This window comes from Oncorhynchus nerka, linkage group LG1, assembly GCF_034236695.1.
Source record: "Oncorhynchus nerka isolate Pitt River linkage group LG1, Oner_Uvic_2.0, whole genome shotgun sequence".
Lineage (NCBI taxonomy): Eukaryota > Metazoa > Chordata > Actinopteri > Salmoniformes > Salmonidae > Oncorhynchus > Oncorhynchus nerka.
The window spans coordinates 40,525,411-40,537,829 of NC_088396.1; the positions used below are offsets into that span (position 1 = coordinate 40,525,411).

At 44.8% G+C, this 12,419-nt stretch overlaps 1 protein-coding gene across 3 annotated transcripts in view; it reads right to left on the bottom strand.

Annotated features, from left to right (window-relative positions):
• LOC115110535 (serine/threonine-protein phosphatase 6 regulatory ankyrin repeat subunit B-like) overlaps nt 1-12,419 on the bottom strand; it is a 53,975-nt gene that overhangs the window by 29,276 nt on the left and 12,280 nt on the right. For 2 of the 3 annotated variants that reach the window (XM_029636286.2, XM_065018789.1), the window contains exons 3-6: nt 11,341-11,419; nt 10,787-10,857; nt 1,781-1,981; nt 475-562 (exon numbers count right to left, since the gene is read on the bottom strand). In XM_029636286.2, coding sequence (XP_029492146.1) covers nt 475-562; nt 1,781-1,981; nt 10,787-10,857; nt 11,341-11,419 — 439 coding nt within the window. The other variant, XM_065018796.1, reaches the window with a different exon arrangement.

Genomic DNA, 12,419 nt, shown 5'->3' on the forward strand with positions numbered 1-12,419 from the left:
TAACCGTTCAAAACCATGTTTCTATCAAATGTTCAGCAACACGAGTAGTGAAGAGAAATCCCAGAAGAAAGCAACCAATGTTGTTTGGCTCAGTTCTCTGACTAGTAGGTGACTCAGTGATTTCTGAAAACATCTCACCCATATAAGTCACCCAGTGCAGGGCGTGGCCATCTTTCTTAATGATTACATCTCACCCATATAAGTCACCCAGTGCAGGACGCGGCCATCTTTCTTAATGTCTACATCTCACCCATATAAGTCACCCAGTGCAGGGCGCGGCCATCTTTCTTAATGTTTACATCTCACCCATATAAGCCGCCCAGTGCAGGGCGCGGCCATCTTTCTTAATGTCTACATCTCACCCATATAAGTCACCCAGTGCAGGGCGCGGCCATCTTTCTTAATGTCTACATCTCATCCATATAAGCCGCCCAGTGCAGGGCACGGCCATCTTTCTTAATGTCTACATCTCACCCATATAAGCCGCCCAGTGCAGGGCACGGCCATCTTTCTTATCGAAGGCATTGATGTTGGCTCCCTTAGCCAGCAGCAGGTTAACCATCTGAAATGGAGGGAAGAAAGAGAGGGAGTATGTGAGCGGTGTGTGTTAGTCTCAGCAGGCAGCCAGTGGTGACTCAGGTGTGTGTGTGTGTGTGCATGCGTCCCTCGTAGGGGCCAAGCGTGGGCGAGGGTCTTTATGTAAGCATTCTAAATACTGACTAGTGTTTAAGCAAAAACAACCATTATTCCAGTATATGCCTGTATGACTTTACCTCTACCACCTATCATGACGCTTGTGTGGGAGTGTTATTTCTGGACACAACAATATTTTAATACAGTTGTTGTCACTCACTAGTGAGCCTAGGTGTTACGGATACAGTTATCCTGTGTATGTGTGTATCCTGTGTGTGTGTTTCTTTTCTCTCCTTCTCCCCTCACAGGTGAAAATCATCACTCCCCAATCAATCATCAATCAGAAGACACACCTCCTCCTATTTCCTACCCTATCACAGTTCCTTCCCCATGGTTTAAAAACCCCATCATTTGTTTGCTCTGGAGCAATCTCTAGCTCAATCTCTCTGTAAATGCTATGTCTGTAGGTCTCTGTGTTTCACTCTCGCTTTGTGTATTAACCTCTCTTTTGTTTAAGCACCTCCATAGCACTTTGTCATCACCTGTGAGTATTGTTTTTGGGTTATGGTGTTTGTTTGTTTGCTGGTGGGAAAAGGGGAAACCAAGACAAGTCGCCCATGGGCATACACTACCCGTAGGTAAACTTTGTTAAATACACTAGTTAGAACTGGGCGGACCACCCACTGTATTTTTGGTTAGTTAGTTAGCTGTTGTTAAAGTAGGCTAGCCTAGCTTAGGGGTGTTTTGGATGCTTATTGTTTCTTTCCTTGGGTCCAGCTCAGCCCCTTTTCCTGCTCCCCCCATTACCGTGCGTTTATAAATAAACCTAGAGTTTGACGGTAGATTTCTGTTGTCGTGGTTATTTCGTGCACACTTTTACTTTGTCACAATAATAATTTGCATGAGTTATGTTACGGGTCTCATTACCATCCCCCCCTAGACTGTCGGGCCAAAAGGGATTCGTAACACTAGGTGATAGTATCACTAGGGGTATATTTGGGACTGAGCATGTGTTGGTTGGGGTAAATTGCATTTCCAATTTGGAATTAGAATTTCAGTTCACTTCCTGAATTGGGCCTGGGGCTAACTGACTATACGTACGGACGTAAATAAGAGATGTGAAAAGAGACCCCGCCGCCTACAGTACCTCGGTGTGCCCATTGAGGGCAGCGTGATGCAGGGCGGTGCGCCCCCCGCGGTCCGACACGTTGACGCTGCTCAGCAGCGGGATGATGACCTCAGCGCAGCGCAGGGCCTTGTTGGCAGCGGCAACGTGAAGCGGCGTCTGCCAGTTCTTATCCCGCGCGTTCACATCAGCAGAGTGACGGATCAGCACACGAACCGCCTCCTGAAGAGCAGAGTGTGTTAGAACCGCAGGAGAGTAGAGACTGTGTGTGTGTGTTTGTAGGAGACGTGTGTAAGCAGCATAGACAGAAGAACATATATACAGGAAATGCCTCTGAACACTCATGAATGTACAAGTAACTGCCAAAATAAAGGAAACACCAACATAAAGTGTCTTAGTAGGGCGCTGGGCCACGAGCCGCCAGATCAGATTCAATGCACCTTTGGTCTAGATTATACTAGTCTCTGGAACTCTATTGGAGGGATGCGACACCATTCTTCCCCCAGAATTACATCATTTGGTTTTGTTGATGGTGGTGGAAAACTCTGTCTCAGGCACCGCTCCAGAATCTCCCATAAGTGTTCAATTGGGTTGAGATCTGGTGACTGAGACATCCATGGCATATGGTTTACATCATTTCATGCTCATCAAACCATTCAGTGACCTTGTTCCCTGTGGATCGGGGATTGTCATCCACTCCCATCAGGATAAAAAATTATTCACCATAGGTTGAAAGTCCCTCAGAATGTATTCATTGGCCTTTACCTTGTCCTCTAAGGGGTTAAGTAGATTACATTAGATTTTAGATTAGATTGAGTTTATTGGTCACATGCACAGGGATGCAGATATAACTGCAGGGTACAGTGAAAATCTTATGGTCCGGACTCCAACAGTGCTGGTCAAAATACGGATAGTAACAACAACAATAATACATAAATAATAATAATAACAATAATAACAATAACAATAATAACAATAACAATAATAATAATAACAATAATAATAATAACAATAATAATAATAACAATAATAACAATAACAATAATAATAATAATATAATAATAATAACAATAATACATTAATAATAATAACAATAATAACAATAACAATAATAATAATAACAATAATAATAATAACAATAATACATACATAATAATAATTACAATAATAATAATAATAATAATGCATAAATAATAATAATAACAATATTAATAATAACAATAATTATAATAATAACAATAATAATAATAACAATAATACATACATAATAATAATAACAATAATAATAACAATAATAATAATAACAATAATGATAATAACAATAATGCATAAATAATAATAATAACAATATTAATAATAACAATAATAATAATAATTATAATAATAACAATAATACATAAATAATAATAATAATAAATCATAATAACAGTAATAATAATAACAATAATACATAAATAATAATAATAACAATATTAATAATAACAATAATACATAAATAATAATAATAATAAATCATAATAACAGTAATAATAATAACAATAATACATATATATAATACACTGCTCAAAAAAACAAAGGGAACACTTAAACAACACAATGTAACTCCAAGTCAATCACACTTCTGTGAAATCAAACTGTCCACTTAGGAAGCAACACTGATTGACAATAAATTTCACATGCTGTTGCGCAAATGGAATAGACAACAGGTGGAAATTATAGGCAATTAGCAAGACACCCCCAATAAAGGAATGGTTCTGCAGGTGGTGACCAGAGACCACTTCTCAGTTCCTATGCTTCATGGCTGATGTTTTGGTCACTTTTGAATGCTGGCAGTGCTTTCACTCTAGTGGTAGCATGAGACGGAGTCTAAAACCCACACAAGTGGCTCAGGTAGTGCAGCTCATCCAGGATGGCACATCAATGCGAGCTGTGGCAAGAAGGTTTGCTGTGTCTGTCAGCGTAGTGTCCAGAGCATGGAGGCGCTACCAGGAGACAGGGCAGTACACCAGGAGACGTGGAGGAGGCCGTAGGAGGGCAACAACCCAGCAGCAGGACCGCTACCTCCGCCTTTGTGCAAGGAGGAGCAAGAGGAGCACTGCCAGAGCCCTGCAAAATTACCTCCAGCAGGCCACAAATGTGCATGTGTCTGCTCAAACGGTCAGAAACAGACTCCATGAGGGTGGTATGAGGGCCCAACGTCCACAGGTGGGGGTTGTGCTTACAAGCCCAACACAATACAGGATGTTTGGCATTTGCCAGAGAACACCAAGATTGGCAAATTCGCCACTGGCGCCCTGTGCTCTTCACAGATGAAAGCAGGTTCACACTGAGCACATGTGACAGACGTGACAGAGTCTGGAGAATGTTCTGCTGCCTGCAACATCCTCCAGCATGGTGGGTCAGTCATGGTGTGGCATTTCTTTGCGGGGCCGCACAGCCTCCATGTGCTTGCCAGAGGTAGCCTGACTGCCATTAGGTACCGAGATGAGATCCTCAGACCCCTTGTGAGACCATATGCTGGTACGGTTGGCCCTGGGTTCCTCCTAATGCAAGACAATTCTACACCTCATGTGGCTGGAGTGTGTCAGCAGTTCCTGCAAGAGGAAGGCATTGATGCTATGGACTGGCCCGCCCGTTCCCCAGACCTGAATCCAATTGAGCACATCTGGGACATCATGTCTCGCTCCATCCACCAACGCCACGTTGCACCACAGACTGTCCAGGAGTTGGACCTCATCAGGAGCATGCCCAGGCGTTGTAGGGAGGTCATACAGGCACGTGGAGGCCACACACACTACTGAGACTCATTTTGACTTGTTTTAAGGACATTACATCAAAGTTGGATCAGCCTGTAGTGGGGTTTTCCACTTTAATTTTGAGTGTGACTCCAAATCCAGACCTCCATGGGTTGATAAATTTGATTTCCATTGATAATTTTTGTGTGATTTTGTTGTAGCACATTCAACTATGTAAAGAAAAAATTATTTAATAAGAATATTTAATTCATTCAGATCTAGGATGTGTTATTTTAGTGTTCCCTTTATTTTTTTGAGCAGTGTAATAATAACAATACTAATAACAATACTACTATTAATAATAATACAAGTCATAACAATAATAATAATAAATAATCATAATGATAATAACAATAACAATAATACGAATAACAATACTGATAATAATACCGATAATAACAATAACAATAATTATAATAACAACACTAATAACAATACTAATAACAATACTGATAATACTAACAATAACAATACATAATAATAATGGCAATAATAATAACAATAAATAATCATGGTAATAATAATAATAACAACACCAATAACAATAATAATACTAATAACATTAACAATAATAATAGTAGAATTACAGAATTAATAATACGAACAATGATAATAACTACAATAATTATAATTATAATCATATATAAACATGTACAACTGTAGCAATGATAATTGACAACTAGCAGCCTGATGGTCTGAGGGTAGAAGCTATTGGCCAGTCTTCCAGTTATCGCCCTGATGCTCCTGTATTGCCCGCATCTGAGTGAAGGAAGCGGGGAGAACAGGTCAACCTCTGGTTTCCTGAGGTTCCTGATGATGGTCTTCTTGCAACACCTGGTGTTGTAGGTGTTCTGGAGGGCAGGCAGTGTGCACCCAATTGATGAGTTCGGCTGAGCGCACCATCCTCTCTAGCACCTTGTGGTCCGCGGCGGTGGAGTTGCCTTATCAGGCTGTGATGCAGTCTGACAGTATGCTCTCGATGGTACCCCTATAGAACACTGTGAAGTCCCTCTGGGACAGGCCAAATGTATTCAGCATCCTTAGGTTGAAGAGTCGCTGACGTGCCTTCTTCACCATGGTGTCTGTGTGGTTTGACCATTTCAGCTTCTCGGAGATGTGCATGCTGATAATCTTGACGTTTTTGACTGTCTCCACAGCGGCCCTGTTGATGAGGATGCCGGAGCGCCCAGCCTACCTCCTCCCTGTAGGCCGTCTTGTCGTTGTTGGTAATCAGACCAACAACGATAATATGGCAGAATATAAACAGCGTAGTTATTCACTCCGCAAGGCAAACACACAAGCTAAACATCAGTATGGAGACAAAGTGGAGTCGTAATTCAACGGCTCAGACACGAGAAGAATATGGCAGGGAGTACAGAAAATCACGGACTACAAAAGGAAAACCAGCCACGTCGCCGAGACGGACGTCTTGCTTCCAGACAGGCTAAACACATTCTTTGCACGCTTTGAGGATAACACAGTGCCACTGACGCGGCCCGCTACCAAGGACTGTGGGCTCTCCTTCTCTGTGGCCGATGTGAGTAAAACATTTAAACATGTTTACCCTCGCAAGGCCCTCGCAAGACTGCCGTCCTAGACTTCATCCCCAGCCGCGTCCTCAGAGCATGCACAGACCAGCTAGCAGGTGTGTTTAAGGGCATATTAAATCGCTCCCTATCCCAGTTTGCTGTCCCCACATGTATCAAGATGGCAACAATAGTTCCTGTACCCAAGATGGCAAAGGCAACTGAACTAAATGACTATCTCCCCATAGCACTCACTTCTGTCATCATGAAGTGCTTTGAGAGAGGCTTGTTAAGGATCATATCACCTCGACCTTACCTGCCACCCTAGACCCACTTCAATTTGCTTACCGCCCCAATAGATCCACAGCCGATGCCATCGCCATCACTCTGCACACTGTCCTAACCCATCTGGACAAGAGGAATACCTGTGTAAGAATGTTGTTTATTGACTATAGCTCAGCATTGTAACTAACTGAGTCAGGTTTGTAGGCCTCCTTGCTCGCACACGCTTTTTCAGTTCTACCTACAAATGTTCTATAGGACATAGGTCAGGGTTTTGTGATGGCCACTCCAATACCTTGACTTTGTTGTCCTTAAGCCATTTTGCCACAACTTTGGAAGTATGCTTGGGGTCATTGTCCATTTGGAAGACCCATTTGCGACCAAGCTTGAACTTCCTGACTGATGTCTTGAGATGTTGCTTCAATATATCCACATAATTTTTCCTCCTCATGATGCCATCTATTTTATGAAGTGCACCAGTCCCTCCTGCAGCAAAGCACCCCCACAATATGATGCTGCCACCCCCGTGCTTCACGGTTGGGATGTTGTTCTTCGGCTTGCAAGCCTCCCCCTTTTTTCCTCCAAACATAATGATGGTCATTATGGCCAAACAGTTCTATTTTTGTTTCACCAGACCAGAGGACAATTCTCCAAAAAGTACGATCTCTGTCCCCATGCGCAGTTGCAAACCGGAGTCTGGCTTTTTTATGGCGGTTTTGGAGTAGTGGCTTCTTCCTTGCTGAGCGGCCATTCAGGTTATGTCGATATAGGACTCGTTTTACTGTGGATATAGATACTGTACCTGTTTCCTCCAGCATCTTCACAAGGTCCTTTGCTGTTGTTCTGGGACTGATTTGCACTTTTTGCACCAAAGTACATTCACCTCTAGGAGACAGAGCGGGTCTCCTTCCTGAGCAGTATGACGGCTGTGTGGTCCTATGGTGTTTATACTTGCGTACTATTGTTTGTACAGATGAACGTGATACCTTCAGGCATTTGAAATTGCTCCCAAGGATGAACCAGACTTGTGGAGGTCTACAATTTTCGGTACATCTCCAATTGACTCAAATTATGTCAACTAGCCTATCAGAAGCTTCTAAAGCCATTACATAATTTTCTGGAATTTTCCAAGCTGTTTAAAGGCACAGTCACTTAGTGTATGTAAACTTCTGACCCACTGGAATTGTCATACAGTGAATTATAAGTGAAATAATCTGTCTGTAAAAAATGTTTGTAAAAAATGTTTAGATGTCCTAACCGACTTGCCAAAACTCTAGTTTGTTAACAAGAAATTTGTGGAGTGGTTTTAATGACTACAAGCTAAGTGTATGTAAACTTCCCACTTCAACTGTACATCGATGGGACCGCAGTGGAGAAGGTGGAAAGCTTCAAGTTCCTTAGCATACACATCACTGACAAACTGAAATTGACCACCCACACAGACAGTGTGGTGAAGAAGGTGCAACAGAGCCTCTTCAACCTCAGGAGCCTAAAGAAATGTAGCTTTCCACCTAAAACCCTCACAAACTTTTACAGATGCACAATTGAAAACATCCTGTCGGGCTGTATCACAGCCTGGTACGGCAACTGCACCGCCCGCAACCACAAATCTCTCCGGATGGTGGTACGGTCTACCCAACGAATTACGGGGGGCAAACTACCCGCCCTACAGGACACCAACAACACCCAATGTCACAGGAAGGCCAAAAAGATCATCAAGGACATCTACCACCGAGCCACTGCCTGTTCACCCTGCTATCATCCAGAAGGCGAGGTCAGTACAGGTGCATCAAAGCTGGGACCGAGAGACTGAAAAACAGCTTCTATCTCAAGGCCATCAGACTGTTAAACAGCCATCACTTGCACATTAGAGGCTGCTGCCTATAGGCATAGACTAGAAATCCCTGGCCACTTTAAGGAATTTGTGTAAGGTTTGTGTGTATTGGGTATATGTTGTGTAATTTGTTAGATATTACTTGTTAGATATTACTGCACTGTCGGAGCTAGAAGCACAAGCATTTTGCTACACCCGCAATAACATCTGCTAAACACGGGTATGTGACCAATACAATTTGATTTGATTTGACCTACTACTGTGGTGTCGTCAGCAAACTTGATGATGGAGTTGGAACTGTGTGAAGCCACGCAGTCATGGGAGTACAGGAGGGGACTGAGGACGCACCCTTCTGGGTCCCCCTTGTTGAGAATCAGTGTCGAGGAGGTAACGTTGCCTAACTTCACCACCTGGGGGTGGTCCATCAGGAAGTCCACGACCCAGCGGCAAAGGGAGGAGTTCAGTCCCAGGGCCGTGAGCTTTGTGGTGAGCTTAGAGGGCACTATGGTATCGAAGGTTGAGCTGTAGTCGATGAACAGCATCGTCACAAATGCATTCCTCTTGTCCAGGTGGGTGAGGGCAGTTTGCAGTGCAATGGCAATTGCGTCACCTGTGGATCTGTCAGGGCGGTAGGCAAATTGGAGAGAGTTGAGTGTGTCAGGGAGGGAGGAGGTGAATTGGAGAGGGTTGAGTGTGTCAGTGAGGGAGGAGGTGAATTGGAGAGGGTTGAGTGTGTCAGGGAGCGAGGAGGTGAATTGGAGAGGGTTGAGTGTGTCAGGGAGGGAGGTGGTGAATTGGAGAGGGTTGAGTGTGTCAGGGAGCGAGGAGGTGAATTGGAGAGGTTTGAGTGTGTCGGGGAGGGAGGAGGTGAATTGGAGAGGGTTGAGTGTGTCAGGAAGCGAGGAGGTGAATTGGAGAGGGTTGAGTGTGTCAGGGAGGGAGGAGGTGAATTGGAGTGTGTGTGTCAGGGAGGAAGGAAGGAGGTGAATTGGAGAGGGTTGAGTGTGTCAGGGAGGGAGGAGGTGATGTGGTCTTTCACTAGACTCTCGAAGCACTTCATCATGACGGAGGTGAGTGCAACGGGACGGTAGTTACTTCAGTTACTTTCCCTTTCTTGGGCACGGGGATGATAGTGGACATCTTGAAGCAGGTGGAGGTAGCGGTCTGAGCTAGAGGGAGATTGAAAATGAATGTCTTCCATTCAGTACGTCCTCCATGGAGACCTTGAGCACCTAGCCCACGTTGTCCTCTGAGGCTCTCCTCGCCAGCTCCTCGGCTCTCCTTGGCAGCTCCTCGGGAGCTAAACCATTCCAGGAAAATGAATCCCATACAATAACAGAGCTGCCAGAACCCTCATTTACTCTGGTGTTTCCATTATTTTTGCCAGTTACCTTTACATACCTTTGTCAACAGAGAAGGACATATTCAACAACTAGAGACATTCAATAAACATATGCATTCATTTATAGACATATACCGAGATGCACATATTCAAAGTTCATACACAGGCACACACATTAGTGAGTGAGTCGATCCTAAGCTACCCTAGATTGAATCCAGGGGACTGACACAAGGTATTGTGTTGGCTGTGTTGACAGATTGCTATGTCTCTGTTATGGGTCTGGTCTTTCTATGCTGTGTGCTACTGCTAATGCATTCCTTACTGACTGGCACACAGAGCAGAGAGTGGTGGACGATGGTCAGACTGGTGATTATAGCTAAGTGTGCAGTCCTCTCCGCTCAGCTCCTCTCCGCTCAGCTCCTCTCCACTCAGCTACTCTCCTCTCGCTCCTCTCCACTCAGCTCCTCTCGCTCCTCTCCACTCAGTTCCTCTCCTCTCCGCTCCTCTCCTCTCCAATCAGCTCCTCTCCTCTCGCTCCTCTCCACTCAGCTCAGTTCCTCTCCACTCAGCTCCTCTCCACTCAGCTCCTCTCCACTCAGCTCCTCTCCTCTCGCTCCTCTCCACTCAGTTCCTCTCCTCTCCACTCAGCTCCTCTCCTCTCCACTCAGCTCCACTCCTCTCCGCTCCTCTCAGCTCCTCTCCTCTCCACTCAGCTCCTCTCCTCTCCACTCAGCTCCTCTCCTCTCGCTCCTCTCCACTCAGTTCCTCTCCTCTCCGCTCCTCTCCACTCAGCTCAGTTCCTCTCCACTCAGCTCCTCTCCACTCAGCTCCTCTCCACTCAGCTCCTCTCCTCTCAGCTCCACTCCTCTCCGCTCAGCTCCTCTCAGCTCAGCTCCTCTCCGCTCCTCTCAGCTCCTCTCAGCTCAGCTCCTCTCGCTCCTCTCCACTCAGTTCCTCTCCTCTCCGCTCCTCTCCACTCAGCTCAGTTCCTCTCCACTCAGCTCCTCTCCACTCAGCTCCTCTCCACTCAGCTCCTCTCCTCTCAGCTCCACTCCTCTCCGCTCAGCTCTCAGCTCCTCTGCTCTCCTCTCCACCACAGATCCTGCTGTTCTTTTTAGGCTGTTTAGCTTCTCACCACCTGTGTCTCAGCATGGGTCCCTAAGAATGTGTTGCCATGCTGTTTGCTGCCTGTCACTGTGCATGTGTGTGTGTGTGCGTGTGCGTGTGCGTGTGTGTCCACTGACCCACCTCACTACAGGATGCCACCGCACGGTGGAGAGGGGTGAGCCACATACTGTCTTTGGCGTTGACCCGCGCCCCTAGAGAGAGATAGAGAGAGATAGATAGATAGATAGATAGATAGATAGATAGATAGATAGATAGATAGATAGATAGATGGATGGATGGATGGATGGATGGATGGATGGATGGATAGATAGATAGATAGGTAGATAGATGGGTAGATAGATGGGTAGATAGATGGGTAGATAGATGGGTGGATAGATGGATGGATGGATGGATGGATGGATGGATAGATAGATAGATAGATAGATAGATAGATGGATGGATGGATGGATGGATAGATAGATAGATAGATAGATGGATGGATGGATGGATGGATGGATAGATAGGTAGATAGGTAGATAGGTAGATGGGTAGTGAGAGTAAAAAGACACATTGTCCAAGCAATCTATGATAAAAGCTACTTTCTACTATCTATTTAAACTGCATTGTGTTATTATAGCTAAGGCTGTAAAGCAGGGGGATAGAGTGTGAGGAGAAAGATGGGGGGGTTGGTTTACCGGAGAGGATAAGAAGCTCAGTGATCTCAGCATCACCCAGGAAGGCTGCAGCATGGAGCGGGGTGCGCTTCTCTGCATCCTGACAGAGAGAGAGAGAGTTACAGGCAGCCTTTGTAGGGTTACACTATATATTTGATATGTGTGTGTGTGTGCATCATCCAGGAGCACGGGTACTTTTCAATTTAACAACTGAAGTCAGATTATTTTAGGCAAGAGGCAACCGAGTTAGACAGAGTTATAATAAGAGCCCAACGCAACCCCACTGAACAAAAATATAAACGCAACATGTAAAGTGATGGTCCCATGTTTCATGAGCTGAAATAAAAGATCCCAGAAATGTTTCATACACACAAAAAGCTTATTTCTCTGTTTGCATCCCTGTTAGTGTGCATTTCTCATTTGCCAAGATAATCCATCGCCCTGACATATCAAGAAGCTGATTAATATCAGGAAGCTGATTAAACAGCATGATCATCCCGAGTGGCACAGTGTTCTAAGGCACTGCATCTCAGAGCTAGAGGCGTCACTACAGACACCCTGGTTCGATTCCAGGCTGTATCACAACCGGCCTTGATTGGGAGTCCCATAGGGTGGTGCACAATTGGCCCAGCGTTGTCTGGGTTTGGCCGGTGTAGGCCGTCATTGTAAATAAGAATTTGTTCGTAACTGACTTGCCTAGTTAAATAAAGGTTAAATATTTATTTTTATTTTTATAATAATTACACAGGTGCACCTTGTGCTGGGGGCAATAAAAGGCAACTCTAAAATGTGCAGTTTTGTCACACAACACAATGCCACAGATGTCTCAAGGGAGGGTGCAATTGACATGTTGACTGCAGGAATGTCCACCAGAGCTGTTGCCAGATCATTGAATGTTCATTTCTCTACCACAAGCCAACTCCAACATCGTTTTAGAGAATTTGACAGTAGATCCAACTGGCCTCACAACCGCAGAACACGTTTATGGCGTTGTGTGGGCGAGCGGTTTGCTGATGTCAACATTGTGAACAGAGTGCCCCATGGTGGCTGTGTGGCTATGGTATGGGCAGGCATAAGCTACGGACAGCGACCACAATTGC